This window comes from Chinchilla lanigera, unplaced genomic scaffold (genome assembly GCF_000276665.1).
Source record: "Chinchilla lanigera isolate Chin_1 unplaced genomic scaffold, ChiLan1.0 scaffold00006, whole genome shotgun sequence".
Classification (NCBI taxonomy): domain Eukaryota; kingdom Metazoa; phylum Chordata; class Mammalia; order Rodentia; family Chinchillidae; genus Chinchilla; species Chinchilla lanigera.
The window spans coordinates 38,492,001-38,512,142 of record NW_004955407.1 but is presented as its reverse complement, the minus strand read 5'-3'; the positions used below and the strand labels follow the sequence as shown (position 1 = coordinate 38,512,142).

Sequence of the window (20,142 nt, the reverse complement as noted above, 5' to 3'; positions counted from 1 at the left end):
CCTCCATAGCCACCAGGATCCAGTCATGAGGCCTCTCCTCTAATAGCCTCATCTAATCTAATCACTTTCAAAAACCCATGTCTGAACACCACATTTAGGATTAAGTTTCCACCCTCTTACTACCATTAACATAGGACATTGGAGATTACATGGAAGAGGGAGAACAAACTATATTGAGATCTCAACAATGACACTGAAAAAATTCCTGCAGTTTGATGAGTGAAAAATACTTTGAGGGTGATTTATCAAGCATGTTCAAAATTGGAGAAACTTACAAAAATCATCTGTTGTTGTCCTCCAGGACAGTAGTCCCCAGCCTTTTTGGCACCTGGGACCTGTTTTGTGGAAGACATTTTTTCAATGGCATGAACACCATCTAATCAGAATAGACATTGTACAGGCACTGACCAACCAGGACGGATACTTTATAAACACCAGCCAATCAGAATGGAACTGTGTAGCAACAGCCAGTCAGAATGGAACTGTGTGGACAGCCACAATTCAGAACAGAAACCCATCCAGAAACAGCCCTTGAGTTAGTCCTTGGTTCAAAGGAGGAGGTCCCTTGAGACTTAAGATCATAAAAATATTCTATAAATCATGGTAGTATAAGACTTGTCTGACATTTACTGGATTAGCAAAAAGGAGTAATGAGTGATGAGAAACATCAGGATGAATTTCATCTTTTATTTTGTAACTCTACAGAAATTGCCGAAATCTTGACACATTTAAAAAGTCAAATTCACCTTAGCAACAGCATGGTTGAGCATGAGGGGCTCAGAGCAGCCACTAATTGCGAACCAGTTTGGAAATCTGTGCCAACCAGTTCAGAACTCTAGCAAGTAACAGCCCGGCCTTCGGCTTACATATGAAGGGGCGAGGTGGCCAGTGAACATCACTGAATGTATCGAGATGAAGGACAGTGTTTGGAACAGGCAGAGATTTCATTCTCAGTATCAGCATTCATGTTGACTTTAAATGGGCCGATGTGCAGGAGTAAGAGACTGTTAGGGACCACTACAAAGTGGCTCTGAGCTGGATCTAATATTAGCCAATCGGCTTTCTGTGTTTACTTGTGAGTTGTCCGAAGCTTAGGCCCCTTGTCTGAAGATGGGCAGTGGACTCATAGTAAGTAAACCTCTGGGAGTCCCTGGTCACCCTGAGGCCTGTGTTGGCCTGTGAAGGACAAGATAAGGCCACAGTTGAGGACGTCTGGCGCCAACCCTGATTAACGACAAGGAGACTGCAGCTGCAGGCTCCACACTCCTGCAATAAATACCAACCTAAAGATAAAGTAGTTCTCCTGACTGACATAATTTACTACTTGTGAAAATTCTCCCAAGGTCCTGCCCAGATTCCCGTGTTTCCTTGAGTATCCTGCTCCTTTGCTTGTAAACCAAATAAATAGGGGCTGCCCAAAGAAGTCTTTGGCTAAACGCAGAGAATATCAAAGCTGTAAGAGAGTTAGTCCCTCCTGAAGCCCTGAAATCATTTCCGTTGTCTCATTTATTTAAGTCTCCGCCATCCACTTGATCAGCCTGCAATAACTAAGGGTTATTTAACCCAATAAGCGACAAACGAAGCTGGGGTCATTATTCACAGAAGTCTCCTGTTTTCCTTCTTGGAAAATACTTCATTTCTAAACACCATGATTCTTTAAACTACTCTCTGGTTAGTAAAGAGTTAAGAAAGGTAATGGACATTTTGGGAGTTTTCATTTTTGTTTATTAAAGGATGCCTTGTCCCTTTCCATTTTTAAAAAATGATGTCTGGAGTATGTGAACTTTACCCCTATGCCAGGTAGAATCCACATCTAGTGCATCTGAGGAGCTGAGCGCAGTCCTGACACAGGAGCAGATGGAAATGACTGTCTTCCTGTAGATACCAACCATGAGCTATTTAGGAATGTGCTCCTCATGTTCAACTGCAGCTTATTTTTAACCCATTGAGTTCCAGTTGGCCAGTGAGCTTTGGAGTTCTGACTGCTCATGATTTTTATTCTCTTACGTGACTGATAATATGCAATTATGCCTCTACCTATTAAACACACATAAATATTAAATTAATATGCTTATAAAAATATTTTACAAGCCATGGCAGAATACAGGCTTTTCTACCATTTATTGAATTAGCAAGCAGGAGTGTTGGGTGATGAGAAACATCACCATGAGAAACGAGCAGATTTTACTTTTAAGGAATTCTCTAAAACCATGACACATCTCAGAAGTCGAATTCAACTTGGAATTTGGGAAAAGTGATTCCCCTGTGGCTCTGCAGCGTCAGTTCCAACGTGCAACTCCGATCAGGAATGCTGACCAAGCTGTCACCAGGCTCAGCACAGAGAGTGACGCTGGCATCACGGTACGAGTCGTCCACGGAGTCCTTACTACACTAAAGTTACATTCCTGACCTTCGGAGGACTGGCGATGTTGAAAGAAACCTGTGGACGACTTGCCTGGGTGGGCCGATGTCTCTCCGGTTCCTGGCAGCAAAGAGAAAAGGATCCATTTAATTGGTTGAGCTCACTGTAAAGTATACCCTTAAGAATCCTCTCCCGGGGCTGGGGATTTAGCTCAGCGGCAAAAGCGCCTACCTGGCAAGCGCAAGGTCATGAGTTCGGTTCCCGGTACCGGAGAAAAACCAATAAAAAAAAAAAAAAAAAAAAAAAAAAAAAAAAAAAAAGAAGCCTCTCCCATCAGTGAAAACAAAATTGGGGTTCAGAGAGGAAAAAATGTTCAACACGTTCTTCCTTTACTTTGTCATTTTCAACAGCACACACTGTAGGTGTTTTCCAAGTCAGGGCCCAAAGAACAATCCAATTCCAAGACTCCCCAGTTCCCTCCTACGGAGACAATTTACAAATGCAGATTCCCTGGTTTGTTCTGTCAATCTTCCTATGGAAGTTCTTGTTTTTTTAATTTTTTCATTACTATATGTTTGCAATACATAATGAATATATACCTCAGGGGGTATTGATACACATGTGTCACATCTTGATCCTTTTAGCTCTTGTTTTACTAGATAGTTTCTATGAAAAGAGAAAATATTTCCAAGCTTCTTCGAATACCATGCATTCATTCTAAAAGTGGGGGTGGAAGGATTGAAGAACTGACTCAAACTATGCCCTGTCTGTCTCCTTGGACAGCGTGAGGCTGGCTGCTGTCAGGAAGGAGCCAGTCTCTCATCACGTCCAGAAATAGCTCCCAGACAAACCATGGAACACTCCAGGAAGGCCTGCACCTGCTTAATAGTTGCCCAACTAAAATGTGTTCTCACTTATTTCTCCTGACAGCCCTGAGGACTACGCTAGCTCAGATTCCAAGGCATAGCGGCCTCTCCTGCCACCTAAATGATGTTACCAGCCAGGAGGAGTGACTCTCCGTGCAGTGGAATGCGAGGGAGTTCTGAGGACAGAATCACCTGCCTCCAGCTGGGATGAATTGAGCCCCAAGAATCTGGCCGTGGATGGTACTATTTCAGCCTTCTGCTGTGAACCATGCCGACTGCAGAGTTGTGCTGTCATTTGCTTTTGGTCCCACTGCTAGGGTGTACACATGGGCTGCTGCTTCCCAAATTTACCCCTAACTGACTCCTCTTTTCCTAGCAGGACATGAGGTGAGTAGGGATGGCGCACGCCTGTAATTCTAGCACTCAGGAGGCTGAGGCAGGAGGATTGTTATGAGTTTGAGATCAGCCTGCGCTGCAAAGTGAGCTCAAGGCCAGCCTGAACTGCACCCTGTCTCAAAAAGACAAAAAACAAAAAACAAACAACAACAACGACAAAAAAAAAACCAAACAAAAGGTGAACAGGGAGGCTCAAGGCAGGTTTTGAGACACTTATAACCTCATCCTGTAAAGCTAACAGAGAAAGAGACAAATCTAAAACAACCAGAAAGACTGAGGGCACAGAAAAAAAGCAAAGGATGTTTATGTGTTTTAAATATTCATCAAGAAACAGCATTTGCAAATAGCATGGCTACGTATCAAAATAGGAACGCACCTTTCCCATTAGCTGACTGTAACTTCTGGTAAATATTTCCAATTTTATGTGTAGTGAGTCCCTGACTTATGAACAAGTTCCATTCTGGGAGAATGCACATAAGTTGGATTTAGGATTTATTTTTTGTTTGTTTTTGAGACAGGGGCTTGCCATATAGTCCAGGCTGGCTTTGAACTCACTTATGTAGCCCAGGCTGGCCTTGAACTCATGATGATCCTCCTGTCTCAGCCTCCCAAATACTGGGATCCCAGGCGTGCGCCACCACACCTGGCAAGTCGGATTTGTTTGTAATCTGACAAAGTGAGTCACATAGTCCTCCTGTGAAAGTCGCAGCTCGAGGGTTTGTGTGTTTCAGCTGCTGTCACACTGAGCTAATTCTGTTTCAGCCACACCTCTTATCTTCAAAATAATGTCAGTATCAAAACTGTAACTGCAGTAGAAACTACTCCATTGTAGTAGAAATCAACAGTTGTGAAAATCAACCTCTTTTTTTTTCCTTCCGATTCTTCCTACCACTTAATGTGTGATCTGGGGTCTCTGCAGCCTAAAACCATGTGTCTTTTACTCACATTGTGTGTCCCGTGCCTAGACTCATATAAAACATGGGAGGAAAAAATAAATAAATAAATAAATAAACCATGGGAGGCTTTAGAAGGTGCACGGCAGTGTGGATGGTGGAACATTTCAGCACCGTGACCCATAAGCCTCTCAAACCTTTCTGAGTGTTTCAGAAAGCTCATCAGTGATTCCAAATGCAGTTTTAAGAAAACCCCTAGGACTCAGAACACTCTTTCTTAGAAAGAATGATGCCCATGTCAGCAAACATATCCTCCTCAAAGCAGATTACCCAGGAAAGACGGGGAAACTACCAGGTTTGGACTCTGTCCTCTGGATGTTCCGGTCCAGAAAGTCTGGAAGAGCCCTGAGAGTCCACGTGTAACGCATCCCTGTGTTCCGGTGCTGCGCTGCTGGGAACTCTGCCAGGCCAGCTGGCAGCTGCGACGCAGGCTGTGATGTGGTGGGGTGCAGCTCAGTAGCAGAGGGCTTTTCGGCGCTCACAAGGCTTTAGATTTGATCCCCAGTCCCGGGAGCTCCCGGTTCTTTTGTACATACTTTGTCCCCCAGGACAGATGAAAGGAGCCCCGCGGTGGTACTGGGGCTGGGATCCATGCCGGCTGCCGGCTGGCTCAGGCTTTATAGCCCCGAGCTTAGGGAGGGTTTTCCTGCAGAACAGTGCAGTGTGCGGCCAGCAATCCCAGGCTCAGATAAACCAGCTCCTCTGGCGGCAGTCAGGCCTGCCTTGTGCAGGGCTGGGCCCCAGAGGATGTGAGAGGTGTGCGCAGGGACACACCCTGCAGCAGAGCAGGCCCTGCGAAAAACGGGTCACAGAGGCTTGCGGACAGGAGGCAGGGAGGTCCAGTGAGAGGTGCTCCGAACCCTCTCGGCTGCCTCTCCTGGGCCTCCAGGGAGCGAGGCTCTGCAGAATCAGGGAGGGCTGAGGGAAGAAGACAGACCATGCTGTTCTTACAGCCTCCTGAGAAGCTCTGAGCTCTGTCCTGCTCTGCGCCCCGCAGAGTAACCACTCAGACACACTGCCCAGGTGGGGCTGAGGAAGATTTTAAAGGAAGGAAACCCTGTGCCAAGCATTACCCTGACCCGCTCTGCAAGCTGTGATTTGTCACGCCGGCCGCTCCCACAGACCAGCTGACTACACAGAAGGCCTTGGGACAAGAACCATCAGGCTCCTTTGCTCCTCCAGTGCCTCTCCGCAGGCAGAGCCCACGGCACCCCCTGCAGCCGGGCTCCCCACACGGCCATCTGGACACGACGCCGGATCCCTGCCTGTGAAGGTGCCCTTGGGGGCAGCTCAAAGACTGACCTCATCTAGAGCTGTGCTTGTTCTCCAGTTCCTTGCTGTAAGGAGAAGATGCAGCTAGCTGCTCTATACCCCTCCCCAACGCCCAGCCCAGACAAAGGCGACCCCTCCTTCCCGGGTCTTGATTTGTTTCTTTCTTTTTTTCTCTTTTTGAGACAGGGTCTGGCTATGCAGTTCAGGCTGGCCTTGAGGAGCTCACTTTGTAGCCCAGGCTGGCCTTGAACTCATGATGATCCTCCTGCCTCAGTCTCCTGAGTGCTTGGACGACAGGTGTGCATCACCACGCCCGGCCTTTGATTTGTTTCTTAGGGACCCTGACTCTGCAGACACACAGCTCTCTTGAGGTCTTGTAAACATTCCGGGAACAGGGTATGGTTTAGGTCTAGATGTCCCCCAAAGCCTCATGTGCTCAAGGGCGGGGCTCTGGATCGCGGGCGCATGGTACTCCATGGATTTGTCCGCAGATGAGTTTACAGCTAAATGTGATGCTGGGGGTGGAACCTGGTTGGAGGAGGTGGACCACTGGGGCGTGGCTGGGGAGGGTCTAGCTCCCTCCCTCACTTCTCCCTTGATCTTGCTCTCTACTTCCTGTCTGCCATGCCAGGGACAGCTCCCCTCTGAGAGGCACCTCTGCCATGCTGCCCTGTCTTGGAGCAGTCCATGGACTGAAACTTCTACAGATTTGAGGAAAAATAAACCTCTCTTCCTATAAGTTGTGGGTGTCCGGTAGAGAGGAAGATTGGGATGGGACACAAGCTTGTGTTGCCGCCCACAGATCTTAGCAGCTCCATGGCCGCTGCTTTTCCGTCACCAGTAGATTATTCAGCTGGTGACAGGTTTCAGTAATCTGTAAGGCAATCTCTTACATTTCTCTCCCTGTTTTCAAAACAGCCCTTCACGCGTCAAGAAGGACGCTGAGAGCTTGGCAACGTCATCCTCAGCTGTTTGCGGACACACGTAGGTTCTCCTTCCTCATCTGTAGTGGATGTGTTTCGAGGGGGTTATCTGACCACAGTGTGTTCTGGATCTCCGCCCAGTCAAACCTCTGGCTTATTCTAGTTGATGGCAGAGGTAACGCAGAAAGGCTGGGGTAACAGCAGCTGGCTGGATCGGGTTCTTGGCCTGTCTGTGTTTGGTGCCAGGTGGCAGAGAGCCCACCACACCCCGGCGTGGGGTCTTGACAAGCAACAGCCCCCGCAGGGTGATCATCACTCCTCTTCAACTGCCACCTCTTAGTCTCTGTGCTTCTGAAGGAAACCTGTCGCTTTTCTAGAGTTGTCCCTCCCTCCCAGCCCGGAGGAGAGCCATCAGAAGACGGGTGTGCCTAAGAGGTCTCCCCGACGGAAAGAGTTTACCTCTCCAAAGTCCTGACAGCCATCTGAGAAAGCAGCTGGAACTCACCCCAGAGGCCAGTCATCTGCCACTTGGCCCCGCCTTCTTCTGTGCACCCTCTACTCACAGGCCTTCCCACCTGGCCACTCTGCGACCACGTGGCAGGTCCACCTGCCCCCTCAGGGAACACCGGCCACGGCTCCCCACTCTCCCTCAGGGCCAGAAAGGCTCCCATCACTGGCAGGATGGATGGACAGCCGTGCTGCATCCAGACTGCAGGAGGGACGTTACAGCCTGCAGCTGCCTGGAGATAAGAGTAAACAGCTGTGGCAAAGCAGAATGATCCGGGCTGCCAAGGCATATGCAGGGCACCATTGCCGCAGGCTAACAGCCACTCCTGTGCGGAAAAACCCAAGGCCATCTGATCCACTGTGCCTCAGAAGTCCAGCCCGTGAGGTGCTCCCCCAAGCTGAAAGGAGCACCCACGCTTACTGGGGACCCTGTTGCAGAATCGCCCTGAAATACTTCTCGCCTGAGGTTGCATCTGTACAGGTCAGAGAGGGTGCTGGTTATGTTTGTTTCACCCAATATGATTTTTGGAGATGAGAAATCTTATTTTCTGCCCACTAGCTCTAGCTCATTTATGTGTGATAGCCAGGGGGAACCCCATATCAGAGATGAACCCAGTATGTCCTCAAGGTTCCCCTCTGTTTTCGGTCATGTCCAACAACACAGTGCTTGACAACCAAGATCCACAGCACGCGCTTCTCCAGAGCTGCACACCTGAGCATCCAGCTGCTGCACATGTCCCCATGTGGGCATCTAAGACACCTCAAAGTCTACAAGCTCCACATTCTGTGCCTGCCTGTTCCCCAAATCCACTCGGCCCTCAACTTTCATAGTAACTCCAGCCTCTTTGGCTATAACCCTAAATCATCAGGGACTTCTCCTTTGCCCCAGAGATTCTAATCCCAATAGGATCTTTCAGGCTCTGAAGCCGACGGGCGCAGACCTCTCCTGAGTAGCGAACCACACTCTTTCTGTGTGCTTCTCAGCCCCAGCCCCAGCGTCCTCCCCTGAGTCACAGTGCCCAAGGGTCAAGGGCAGGCATGCATCTGGTGAGTGCCAGGGAACCAGGGGAGCACGGCTGACTCAAGTCCTGGGAGAACCTGGCTCAGCAGAACAAATGGCAAATGGCGTAGGCTGCTCACAGCTTTGCTGCCTTGGATGACACGTCCCCGACAAGCCTCCCAAACATGCATAGACAGTTACCCGCATCAGCTGTGGTCTTGGAGCCGCTGCCACAAGGACAAGAGAGTCTCACTGCCCCACCCTACTCCCCCAGCCCGACCCATGGACATGGAGCTGGGAACGGAGGCCTTCTTCCATGCAGAATATGCAACACTCACCTACCACATGCTGATGATTTTTAAATAGCAAAAGAAAAGTTAAAAAAAAAAAAAAAGATTTGGATCACCTGCTGAGGAGGGCTGCTGCCACGCTGGGCTGGAACACTCAGTTCACTGGACTTAGGAGGGGAAGGAGTGGAGTCTGCAACAGAAGAATGGTTTTAGTGTAAGAAGTGATAAAAACCAAGCATATCCTAGCAGCATGATTTATAACTCCCTTTTATGTGGTAACTCTGGTATGAGATAATCCCTAATCATTGCTACAGTTTGGATCTCAAATGTCCTCCAATGGCCCACGCGTTGAAGGCTTGGTCCTCAGCTTGACGGAAGTGGTAGAATCTTTAAGAGGTGGAGCCTGGTGAGAGGAAATGAGGTCACTGGGGCGTGGCCTCAGAGGGGCTATTGAGACCCTATCCCTCCTGTTTCTCTTTGCTTCCTGGCTCCCAAGGTGCAAATCTTTGCTCTGCCACACTCTCCCTACAGTGATATTTTGCTTTGCCACAGGGCCCAAAACAATGGGGCCAATCAGTCTGGGATGGGAACCTGTGACATTATGAACTAAAACAAATCTTTCTGCTTTATAAGTTGTTTATCTCAGGTATTTCATCACAGTGACAAAAAGCTAACACAAGCATAAATAGGTTTTTTTAAAAATCCCCTTGAACCTGAAAGAGTAAATAAAATCCAAAAGGTACAGTAGATATTGTGAAGGGGAAAGAAACTGCTCAAGAGGAAAGAAAAAAAGAAAGAAGGGAAAAATATGTATGTATACATACATATACACAAGATAGCTAAGATAATTCTACTACTAATTTCTATTGGTTTATTGAAAGGAACAGTTAATGTGTAATTGTTTGATCAATCTTATATACCTATATCTGGTTATCTGAGTAACCACTTTGAAGACAACAATATATAATATAACCACCATTGTAGAATTTCCTATCATACTGTTTTGAAATTCTGTATCATTTTTATTGTTTTATGTTGTTTTGTTTATATCTTTGTTTTTGTTAATTTCTCTTTAAAATAGAAAGAAATATATATGTATATACAAAGATAGCTGGGATAATTGTATTGCTGATGTCTATTGGTTTATTGAAAGGAACAGTTAATGCTTAAATTTTTTTCTCGATTAATATTGCTTACTTATATCTGGTAATCTGAACTAATTTGGAGGCAACAATATGCAATATACACAACCATTGTTAAATTCCTACCATCTTGTTTAACAAATTTCTGTAGCATTCTCATTTTTTAACTACTTTTTATTGTCTTTAACTGTTTGATCAATCTTCCATTCTTACATCTGGTAGTCTCAGCAACTTCATTGAAGATAACAATATGTAATATAACAACCACTGCTAATTCCTATCATCTTGTCTTGAAATCCTGTATCATTTTTATTGTTTTTGTGTTGTCTTGTTTTTGTCTTCATTGTCATTTTGTTATTTTTTCTCCTTGTAATTAAAAAAAAGAATCACAGCCAAAATAAGACATTAACTGCAAAATCTGAAATGGCTGTGCTTATCCTTTTACAAAAATGCACCAGAGTCCGCTAGACCTTCCTGAGGATGTTGGCCTGTTTTGCTTGTGTGTGTTGCCTAAGGAGCTCCTCCCATTACCACAGGGTGCTAAAGCCTTGGACAGGGCAACAGCTGTCACTGTCTGTCTTTCTGGGGCCACCAGGGGCCTGGAGTTCTGGCCCTCTGCCGCTCTGGCTTGGAGGAGCCCAGTCTCCTGCCTGACTTCCAGTCCCAGCAACCTGGGAGCAGGGCAGGATGAGACTACCGTCCACCACACAGGCCAGCAGGGGGACAGTACCCCACACCAGGAGTCTAGTTCAGGTGTTAAGTTGGCCCAACAGCCCGTGAGTGTGCTACCACTGAGCTACACTCCCAACCCTCTTTTGTGAGACAGGGTCTCGCTATGCAGTTCAGGCTGGCCTTGAACTCACAGCAGTCCTCCTGCCTCAGCATCCTGAGTGCTGGGATTTCACTTCACTTTATTTTAAACTTTTGACAATCTTGTTTTTTGTTTTTTGTGTTTTTTTTTTTTTACCATGAACTTACTCCTAGGTGTTCCTAATTCTAGAATTTCTCCTTTTAAAATTGATGCAAAAAATAATTTCCACCAATGCCAAGTGATCTTCCCTAGGAAGATGGCGTCTGGTCAGCCACCCCGACTTCTGCACGTTCATCCAGCTCTTTCCACTGCTCCACCTGCTACTCACGGGCACTCCTTGGTTCATCTGAGCTGTAGGCATAGTTTTCGTTTCCGCTTTTTGGCTTTGTCTCAAGAGCTCCTGTGTTTGTCTTCATGTTTGCAGATTTCCTAGAATTAGAGCATTTTATGAAGTCAAGTATTAATCATCAGTGGAGAACAGATCTCCATGGTTACATGTAAAGCATTCTTTTTGTTCTGTTTTGATTTTTCTGGTACTAGGGATTGAACCTAGGGCCTTTGCACTGAGCTATATCCCCAGCCCTTTCTTTTTTTCTTTTTTTCTTTCTTTCTTTCTTTCTTTCTTTTTTTTTGACAGTGTTTCACTAAGTCACAGGACGCCCACTCTGGGCTTGAGCTAACAATCCTCCTGCCTCAGCTTCCCAGAGAGATTACAGGTGTATGATACCATCCCTAGCTGGAATAAACCGAAAATGTTTACCATGTAGCCCTTTATAGACCAAGTGTGCCAACCCTTGAAACAGAGCAAAGATTGATGCTTCTTCCTCAGGGAAGGAAGTTTGTCCATGAGAAGTTTGTCCAGAGGGTTAAAAATATTCTAAGACTTCTAAATATTTAAAAAATTCTGAAACCTTTTAGGAGTTTCTTCTTGGAAAATAATCCCAGATATAGGCAAAGATTGACTTGAAAGAATCTTCACTTGTGAACCACAAAGAGAGAGAGAGAACTGAAAATGATTCAGAGGACTGGAAAACAAATGGCCACGTGTCTCTGGGACGGGTCTCCAGGCTGTCAGACTGGAGACGGTGAGATCTCACACACAGCCTGGGCGCGGGTACACTGGAAGTGCTCCTTTGGGACCCTGAGGCAGGCTCGTCCCACGCTGAACACATGCCAGTCCTGTGCCCTGCTCTCACCACTAAAGATGCACAGACAGAAGGCCAAACAGGTGTGGGTGCTCAGGTACCAAAGGCAGGCCTGGGAATGTGTGGAGCCAGGCTCCATGCCATTTGTCACGGCCCCAACCTGAAAACTACCTAGATGCACACGAAAGCAAAAGGAAGAGTGAGTTGCACGCATGTCCTGAATGCAGCACTCTGCAATCACAGCCACCCACGCCTGCGGGCCACAGTGCGGCTCGGCTTCCAGCTGGAAGCTCAGGAAGGCAGGTGTGAATGAGTCTCCTTGATGCAACTCTATCTCCATGACCTCTGGGGATGTGGCAGAAGATGCCGGGAGAGTGTGGCTCTTGGGGCAAAGGAGCAGAGAATGATTTAACGGGGGTCCGAGAGAGCCGCTGTGGTTTTTTTTTTTTTTTTTTTTTTTTTGGTTTTTTTTTTTGGTTTTTCTCCGGTACCGGGAACCGAACTCTCGACCTTGTGCTTGCCAGGCAGGCGCTTTGCTGCTGAGCTAAATCCCCAGCCCAGCAGCTGTGGTTTTGAATCCTACCGTCCCATACCCTGCCACATGTGCTTGTGAACATCCAGCCAGCCACACACCGATGATTTGTGAAATGTTCTGTTCCTACACTTCCGTTAAAAACTTTACCAAGCGAAATAGTGTTGTGCATAAATATTCATTCGCAGAAATCACCTTTAGAATCATGTCGAGCAAAGCTGGGCATCGTGGCACGTGGCTGTTGCCCCAGCTTTTTGGGAGACAGAGGCAGGAAGATTACAAGTTCAAGCCCAGCCTGGGCAACTTAGCGACTTAACGAGACCCTGTCTCACAAAGGGCTGAGGAAGAGGCTAAGTGAGAAGACCCTGTGTTCAAGTTCCGGTATCAAGAAAAAAACAGCATCAAGTGAGAAGAACAAGCTATAAAATTACTTTATGGTCCAAATTGTACAGAATGCCTGCTTACATGTGCTTGTCTCTGTGTACACACATGAACACACACCTGTAAGTACTGCCTACATACTTAAATCATTACTTCCGGGCAGCAAGACTGAGGGTGGTTTTAGTCCTACTTCTTATCTTTATGTTTAATTTTTTTCACTAATAGACACGAGCTGATCCTCTAAGAGAAACATGTAAGTTATTTTATGCAAGTGGTGCCTGTGGTATCTGGCGCCAGCGCTGGGGACACACAGGAAGGGAAAGGCTGCTGCAAGTGGTCAGCCTGTGAGAGCCATCTTCCTCCAGGGCAGGGAGGGTCCAGTGCTACAGCTATACCCGGACAAGGGGCCCGGTCACATTCTGACCCTCCACTGTCCACGGGGCAATGCTGGGCATACTTAACCTCCCTGGACCTCAGTGTCCTCAGGTACAAAATGGAAAAACAGCCTTATAAAATGGCTATAAGAATTAAGTAAGGGCTGGAGATATAGCTCAGTGACACAAGTGCTTGTCTGGCAAATGCAAGGACTTGAGTTCAATTCCTGGTACCAAAAAAAAAAAAAAAAAAAAAAAAAAAAGAGAAAGAATTAAGTAAGATTAAAGACCTCTGCAGAGCTTAGAGCAAGTCCTCAGGATACAGCATAAGTATATTAGCTGTTATTGTGGTTATCATCCTCACTATACTGTCGCTGTTTTATTCTCAGCTGTCATCCTAAATAGCTTGTGATTGCTTTACTGAGCTTTGAACTACCTACCTACCTAAACACACACACACACACACACACACCAGAAACAGAGATAATAGCACAGTCAATAATGGTGAACCAAAGAATTCAGGCTGTGGTCCTGCGTGACCACCATCAAGAGAAATGCCAGGTAAATACCCGAGTGGGCTTCCCTCCCTCTTCCTGTTCTTGGGTCGGGTCCCAGGGCTGCTGAGGGATCCTCATTCTTCCTATATGTGCGGCTGACGCAAGCCTTGCTGGGGGAACCTCAGAACACAGCCACCTTTCTGAGATGCGCATCATTTTGTCACTCGAGGATTACACATTTGGCCACTGTATTGCATGCAGCCCAAAAGTGTTTTAAAACCTCATCATTCAGACAGTTTAAACTGATGCACACAGCTAGATGTGGCTGTTAGGACACCCCCAGTGAGCAGCTGTCTAACACCCTCCCCTCTATGCACCTGTGACTACGGAAAGACTGTGGTCACTTACACTGGTTCCTGTAGAGTAGTGTAAGCCCAGGTTCTGCTACCTTCACAGAGCCCACAGCTATTGCTGGACAGAGTGGAACTGCAAGGATGGTTTAACCCTGCCCCCTTATCAGCAGAACAGGCAGCAAACACCGCCTAACCTGTCTGCCTGAACGGTGCCTTGTGCTTTACAGGCATCTCTCCGACTCAGCTTACTGCTGTCTGCTGCCACCAAAATCCCAACAAAACCTCTGCCAGTGTCCCCAGCCCCAACCTGACGCAAAGCAGGAGCACAATCACAGGGCACAGTGCCCTCTGGTGGGAAGAACTGCAAATGGCTGATGTTAAGAAAATCCTATTCACCCTAAGTGACTAGAGCGGGTCAACCCAAGGAGTCCACCTACCTACATTGTTCTACAGTTAATGCTACCCTGTGAGTCCATGAACTGTATACAAGGTTTTTCACAGTTGTCTATCTTCAGAACTTAATTTTGAATTCCATAAATCCTAAAGTTCCACAGTTACGTGTGTAGATATATTAGTGGCAGTGGTGGTTTGAATTTCAAAAAGTGATGTCACTTCAGACTTACCTTATTTCACTTTGATAACTTGATTCTGCAAGAAAAGAACAAAATTCCATTAGAAAAATCAGGACAGTGATTCTAAAAATAAAATCTCACTGGCTTTACAGATTTCCTGATTTTAACAGATCTCCCATTAGTCTTTTGACTCAGTATGTATTTTTAAGTGGCCAGGCACCTGAAAGACAGTGAGTGTGCAGTAAGTGCTTAGTGAATACTGAATTTGATTAAAAGATTATCAAGACTCCACTCGACAAGCAGTGCTTGGTGTCACCAATCACCACTGCCATTCACTCAGGTCTCACTGAATATCACCACCTCCCAAAACTACACAATGCGGCCTCACTTAATTGTCACAAAACCCAAAAGGTTGGCATTAGTGTCATCATATTTTAACAGACTAGATGCTATTATATATTACCCTATTTCTTAATCCTAAGATAAATTTTCATTCAATTTCTTAAACACCAACAGCATCACTTCATGTAGTTGTGCTATACACACCCCTCCCCCTTAAAAACCCTATCGTTAAATTGCTAACGTTTCTAATCAGTGAAGTCTTAGACTACAGGGAGCCTAGAATTTGAAGACAGGGAGTAGCAGGCCATAGACCAAGTGTCCATGTGATATCTTAGATTTAAAATATTCCCCTAAAGTCTCATGTGTTCAAAGGACTTGGTCCCCTTCTGAAAGGAGACTGGATCATGAGGATCACTGGATCACTGATAAGATTGTAATTCCATGGCATGGAAGGTGACAGGAACAGGTAGGGTCTAGTTGAAGTGAGTGGGTCATACGGCAAGATCTTGGGGACTGTCTCTGGTTCCCACTCCCTTCCTTTTTGGGTCCTTTTCTCTCTTCTTCTTGGTTGGCATAAGGTGAAAAACTTTCCTTTCCCACGTCCTTCTGCCATGATGTTCTGCCTTCCCTGAGGCCCGGAGTAATGGAACCAGCCAGCCATGGACCAAAACCTCTGAAGCCATGAGCCAAGACAAACTTCCCCCCTTTAAATCCTTCTTTCCGTCCACTGCCATCCTGAGTTCCCCAAGCCAGGCCGAGCGGTCCTCTCAGCCATCCTTGCCCACTCCTCAGTTCACCAACTGGCGCACAAAGAGTTCTCCAGAGACCAGCAGAGCAGCAGAAGGTACTTTTTGAAAACAAGTATGCTTAATATTTGTAAGCGCTAAAATAGTCATCACAGGAAAATCCAGAGCCCCAGGGCTGTGTGCATTTATGCTAGTGTGCTGCATGGTTGCCGCTGTGAGTCACAGCTGGTGGTGCAGGGTGGGTATTCTGAGTGGGTCGTGGCAGGTCCCTCTCTGTTCACGTCCTCACCCGCACCTGCTGCACACAAAGGGAAAAGCACAGCTCTCCCTTCCATCATTTCAAAGTTAAAGGATAAATTTGAGGACAGATCACAGAAATTTTTAATGTATTAATTCATTTAATTCCCACAACTTCTCTACAGGATAATCGTTTTTCCCATGTTGTGGATTAGGAAACTAAAAATCGTCCTGTGCACCGCTTGTGTAGGTCAACAGCCATCAGGTAACGTCCTTCAAGGCCAGTACAGAGCAGACGAAAGCCTCAGGGCAGCAAAAAGTCCAGAGAACCGGACTTCTCCAACTGTTCTGCCAGAGCTGATGTGGAAAATCACCACCCCCAGGCACTGACCAATCCATCCACTTCTCAGCTCACACTGTAGTTCTTTCAATAGCTGAAATCCAGCACATTTCAAGTAACCCATCTGTGGCATGCAGGGCAATTCCCAGGTAAAAACAAATGCGCATCTAACTTAAATCAACAGGAGTTTACTGCCTTTTGATTTCTACTTCCCAAGGAATAAAACTGTGCCACAGAATTAATCCCCCAATGCCAAACTAAATCCACGAAGGAAGTAAGGCTAGATTGTCACCCTAGTTAAGGATAAACCATATGTTTTATCTAGAATGTCTCACTAAGAGAGATACTCCATGAAGAAGAGTTAGCATTGTGCCTGGCACACAGGCACTCTCTCTCTCCCTCCTAGTCTTCATTGGATGGCAGTTAAGCTAATAAATTAAAAATGCAAACCACCTGATATATACTCAAACCTCAAACCTCCACTTTTAAGAAAAATAACTATAGAAAATACTCAAATAAGAGTAGGTATAAGAAAGACAGGGATACACAGGCATCCAACACTTAGGAAGTTCTGGGCCATCCACGTGACAAAGCATCCCTTGGCTTTGAGGTCATGTGACCAGCCCATCTTGATGCCGATGAGACCAAATCACTGCTGATCCTGACCTGAGCCAAGGCCATTGCTCTCACAGAGCACGGTGTGTTCAGGCATCCTCATTCAAAGGAAATGTGGGATTAATTTTATTCTTTTATTTTGTACTATTTTTTATGAACAGAAAATCTTATTTTTCTTTCTACCACTCCATGAGCATTCATTTGCAAAAGGAAACTTAAAACTCCACAAAACAGAAACAACCTTCTGATGTGTTCAAATAGGTATTATTCTAGGAAAAACAACTGCATTTAAACGACACAGTACAATAGTCATCCCTCCTTGCAAAGAAGCACACCAGCCAAGCGAGGAAGATGCCACCTCGTCACCTTCTCAAAAGCGGGGCGGCCTCGGTGCCTGGAGACGGTACAGCAGGTCCGAAGGGAATAGCTTCCTCCCTCAGACACCTCCTTCCTTCGCCATAAATTTGACCATAGCTGCTTTCAAATACTGTGAAAGCCAGTACCTCCTTTGTTTTCAGTTTTGTTTTGTTCCTGTTGTCATATTCCCAGCTTAATCAAGGTATAACCAGCAAATCAAAGTTACATCTATTTACAGTGCATAATGCAATGCTTTGATACATGTATGCATTATGGAATGATTAAATCCATCTCACACCTGTATCCTTCACATGTTTAATTTCCTTTTATGGTGAGAACATTTAGCAAGTTAAAGGGCACAGTGCATCATGACTACAGTCCCCAGGGTTACAATGAATCTCCAGAGCTTGTTTATTCATCCTGCCTAAGCTCATCTTTTGACCAATAGGTCTCCAACTCCTGGAACCCACCCCTGACAACCACCATACTACCCTGTTTCAGTAAGTTCGACTTTTATGGATTTCACATATGAGTGAGACTGTGCCATACCTGTGCCTGACTTATTCTACTTACATGGTATCTTCTGAGTTCATCCATGTTGTCCCAGCTGACAGTTTCCCCACATTAGAAGGCTGAACACCATCCCATTATATATATATATATTTCACATTTTCTTTATCCATTCATTGGTTGATGGCCACTTAGATTGTTTCTATTCCTTGGCTCTTGTGAATAATGCTTCAAGAGACATGGGCATCCAGACATCTCTTTGATGCACTGATTTCATTTTATTGGAACATATACCCAATAGTGGATCGCTGGTCACATGCTAGTACTATTTTAAATTTTTAAAACCACCACCCTGCTTTTCCATAACGGCTGCTGCTGTTTACACTCCTAGCAGCGGTGTGCAAGAGTTCTCCTTTCTTTACCCCCTTGCCAACACTTATCTTTGTCTTTTTGATAACCATTCTGACAGGTGTGAGGTGATATCTCATTATGGGTAAAGTAACTTTTGAAAGGGTCAGTGAGCTCCATAACTTCAGCTGCTTGTACCCAAAGTTTACAACCGCATATGAATTTACATGGAAAAAATTACCTTTTTTCTCTTTTCCGGAGACACAACAGCAGCAGAATATTATAATCAGAACAATGATCAGGATCAAGAGCAATGAAAGTGACACTGCAAGCAGAACTATGGCCCAGGTAGGCAATGATGCACCTGGCTTATCAATACTGTCTATAAGATTAAAAGGAGAAAAAAAATTAGTGATATTTGTATCATCTAGGGTCATGGATTCTGCCACTTTAAATTGCATTTGTTTTCCAATAATAATATAACTATTCAGCCTGCTATAGTTAGAAGCCATAGGCCAACTTCCCTTTGGTGTGTTTAATTATTCAATATTCTACAATAACTGCCATCATAATATTTACTGCTGCCAATATATAGTTGCTTAGCAACTCAATTCAAGCAGTCATCAGTGATTGACTCCAGCATTCCTGAGAAGTAGATAAAGTTGGGCCATGATGGCAACTCCCTAGGGTTGGAGAAGTGATTATCATGATAGGACGTCCTGCATTCAGTCAAGAAATAACTATGAATTGGCTACTGCTGAACAAAACCAGAGAATGACATTTGGTTCTGTCTTCCGCATTCCCACCCTTTGAGATTCCAGAGCTCAAAGGAAATTCAGCACACTGAGGGAAGGTCACATCCCAAGGAACTTGGGAGCATGACTTTTCACAGCAATATCAGTCCTATTCCACTGGAGAATTTATTTCTCACACAGTAGTTGCTCATAGCTCTTCAGGAACCACCCTCTTTAGTGTCAACTTTACCTTTTTGTTTTATGCAGTAGTCATGGGGTTGGGAGCAGAAAAAGATAAGATGAGGCACAGCAGGGAGGAAATTAAGGGAAGCGAGAGGAGAAAAAATAGAGAAGAAAAAGCCATTTTGATTTTTTTTGCTGTCATATCGTAGAGCTCTCCAATACTGTTTTTTTTTAATTTTTATTTTAAAGAAAAAGAAACAAAATACAAAATTCCAAAACAATGTGAAAAGAGGGTAACAACAGTTAATACATTGCATTCCAATGCTGGTTTTGTATGATTATCTAGTTCAAACTTAATTAAAATAATGTGCAATGAAGTGTTCAATGCCTCAGTTACACTGCCAGCATTTTAAGTATTCAGTCACCACAGCAGAACATTTCTGTCACCACAGAAAGTCCTGCCGCACAGCTCAGCCCAGCCATCAGCTTGTGGGAACCGTGTGGATGGCCCTAAAGATGACTCACCTGTGTTTCATTTTTCCCTTCTCAGCCATACGGAAGCCTAATCACAGCATAAAAGTTGAGCGTTTAAACTGAAAATCGCTATTTAACCGAAGTCTGCCACTCACCTCTCAGTGCGCAGGCAACATCTCAGTGTTCAGGCCTGCTATTTTGCTGGATTCTATTCATTAGAAAATATGAAAACAACGGGCCTCCTCTGAAGGAGCACAGGTTTATCATCAATATATGGAGCACCCAGCACTTCAGAGCCAGGGGTTGGTGCTGAAAGGTCACCTTGGGTGCTCCTTACAGTTCTCCTAGGAATTGACCTTTTGATTACTCCTATGTTAAAGTTAAAAGCTCAGAATCAGTGGTAGGAGTGGTTTCAGATGCTCACTTATGCCCTGGTGTTTATGATCATCAACCACCTGGAAACTGACTTTTGGGCAGGAAAGGGTCCAACAGCAGACTTGCTTAAAAAGGCATGTGGAAATTCAGGAAACTGTGCTTTACTTATTTATTCATTCTTTTGGTACCAGGACTCGAACTCAGGACCTTGCATTTGCCAGGCAGGCACTTGTACCACTGAGCTATATCCCAAGCCCGAAACTGTGCTTTAGAGAGCTATACAATATAAAAGATATTTGTCTTTTGCCTTTTGTGCAAAGTTTGCCTGCAGTAGCTTTTTTTTTTTTTAAATTTCCTTCTAGGGAATTAAGAAATGTTAAATAATTTTGATAGTATCTCTTTTTATTTATTTATTTATTTATTTATTTTTGGTTTTTCTCCAGTACCAGGAACTGAACTCACGACCTTGCGCTTGCCAGGCAGGCGCTTTTGCCGCTGAGCTAAA

General features: G+C 45.3%; 1 protein-coding gene across 4 annotated transcripts in view; it reads right to left on the bottom strand.

Annotated features, from left to right (window-relative positions):
• Window positions 1–2,102: 2,102 nt before the first annotated feature.
• Window positions 2,103–20,142, bottom strand: part of Igsf5 (immunoglobulin superfamily, member 5) — a 41,168-nt gene continuing 23,128 nt past the window's right edge. For all 4 annotated transcript variants that reach the window (XM_005375776.2, XM_005375775.2, XM_005375778.2 and 1 more), the window contains 5 exons: window positions 18,113–18,253; window positions 14,428–14,452; window positions 10,851–10,951; window positions 8,686–8,759; window positions 2,103–2,482 (listed from right to left, as the gene is read on the bottom strand). In XM_005375776.2, coding sequence (XP_005375833.1) covers window positions 2,387–2,482; window positions 8,686–8,759; window positions 10,851–10,951; window positions 14,428–14,452; window positions 18,113–18,253 — 437 coding nt within the window. In that variant the 3' untranslated portion in view covers window positions 2,103–2,386. The remainder of the gene's footprint in view (window positions 2,483–8,685; window positions 8,760–10,850; window positions 10,952–14,427; window positions 14,453–18,112; window positions 18,254–20,142) is intronic.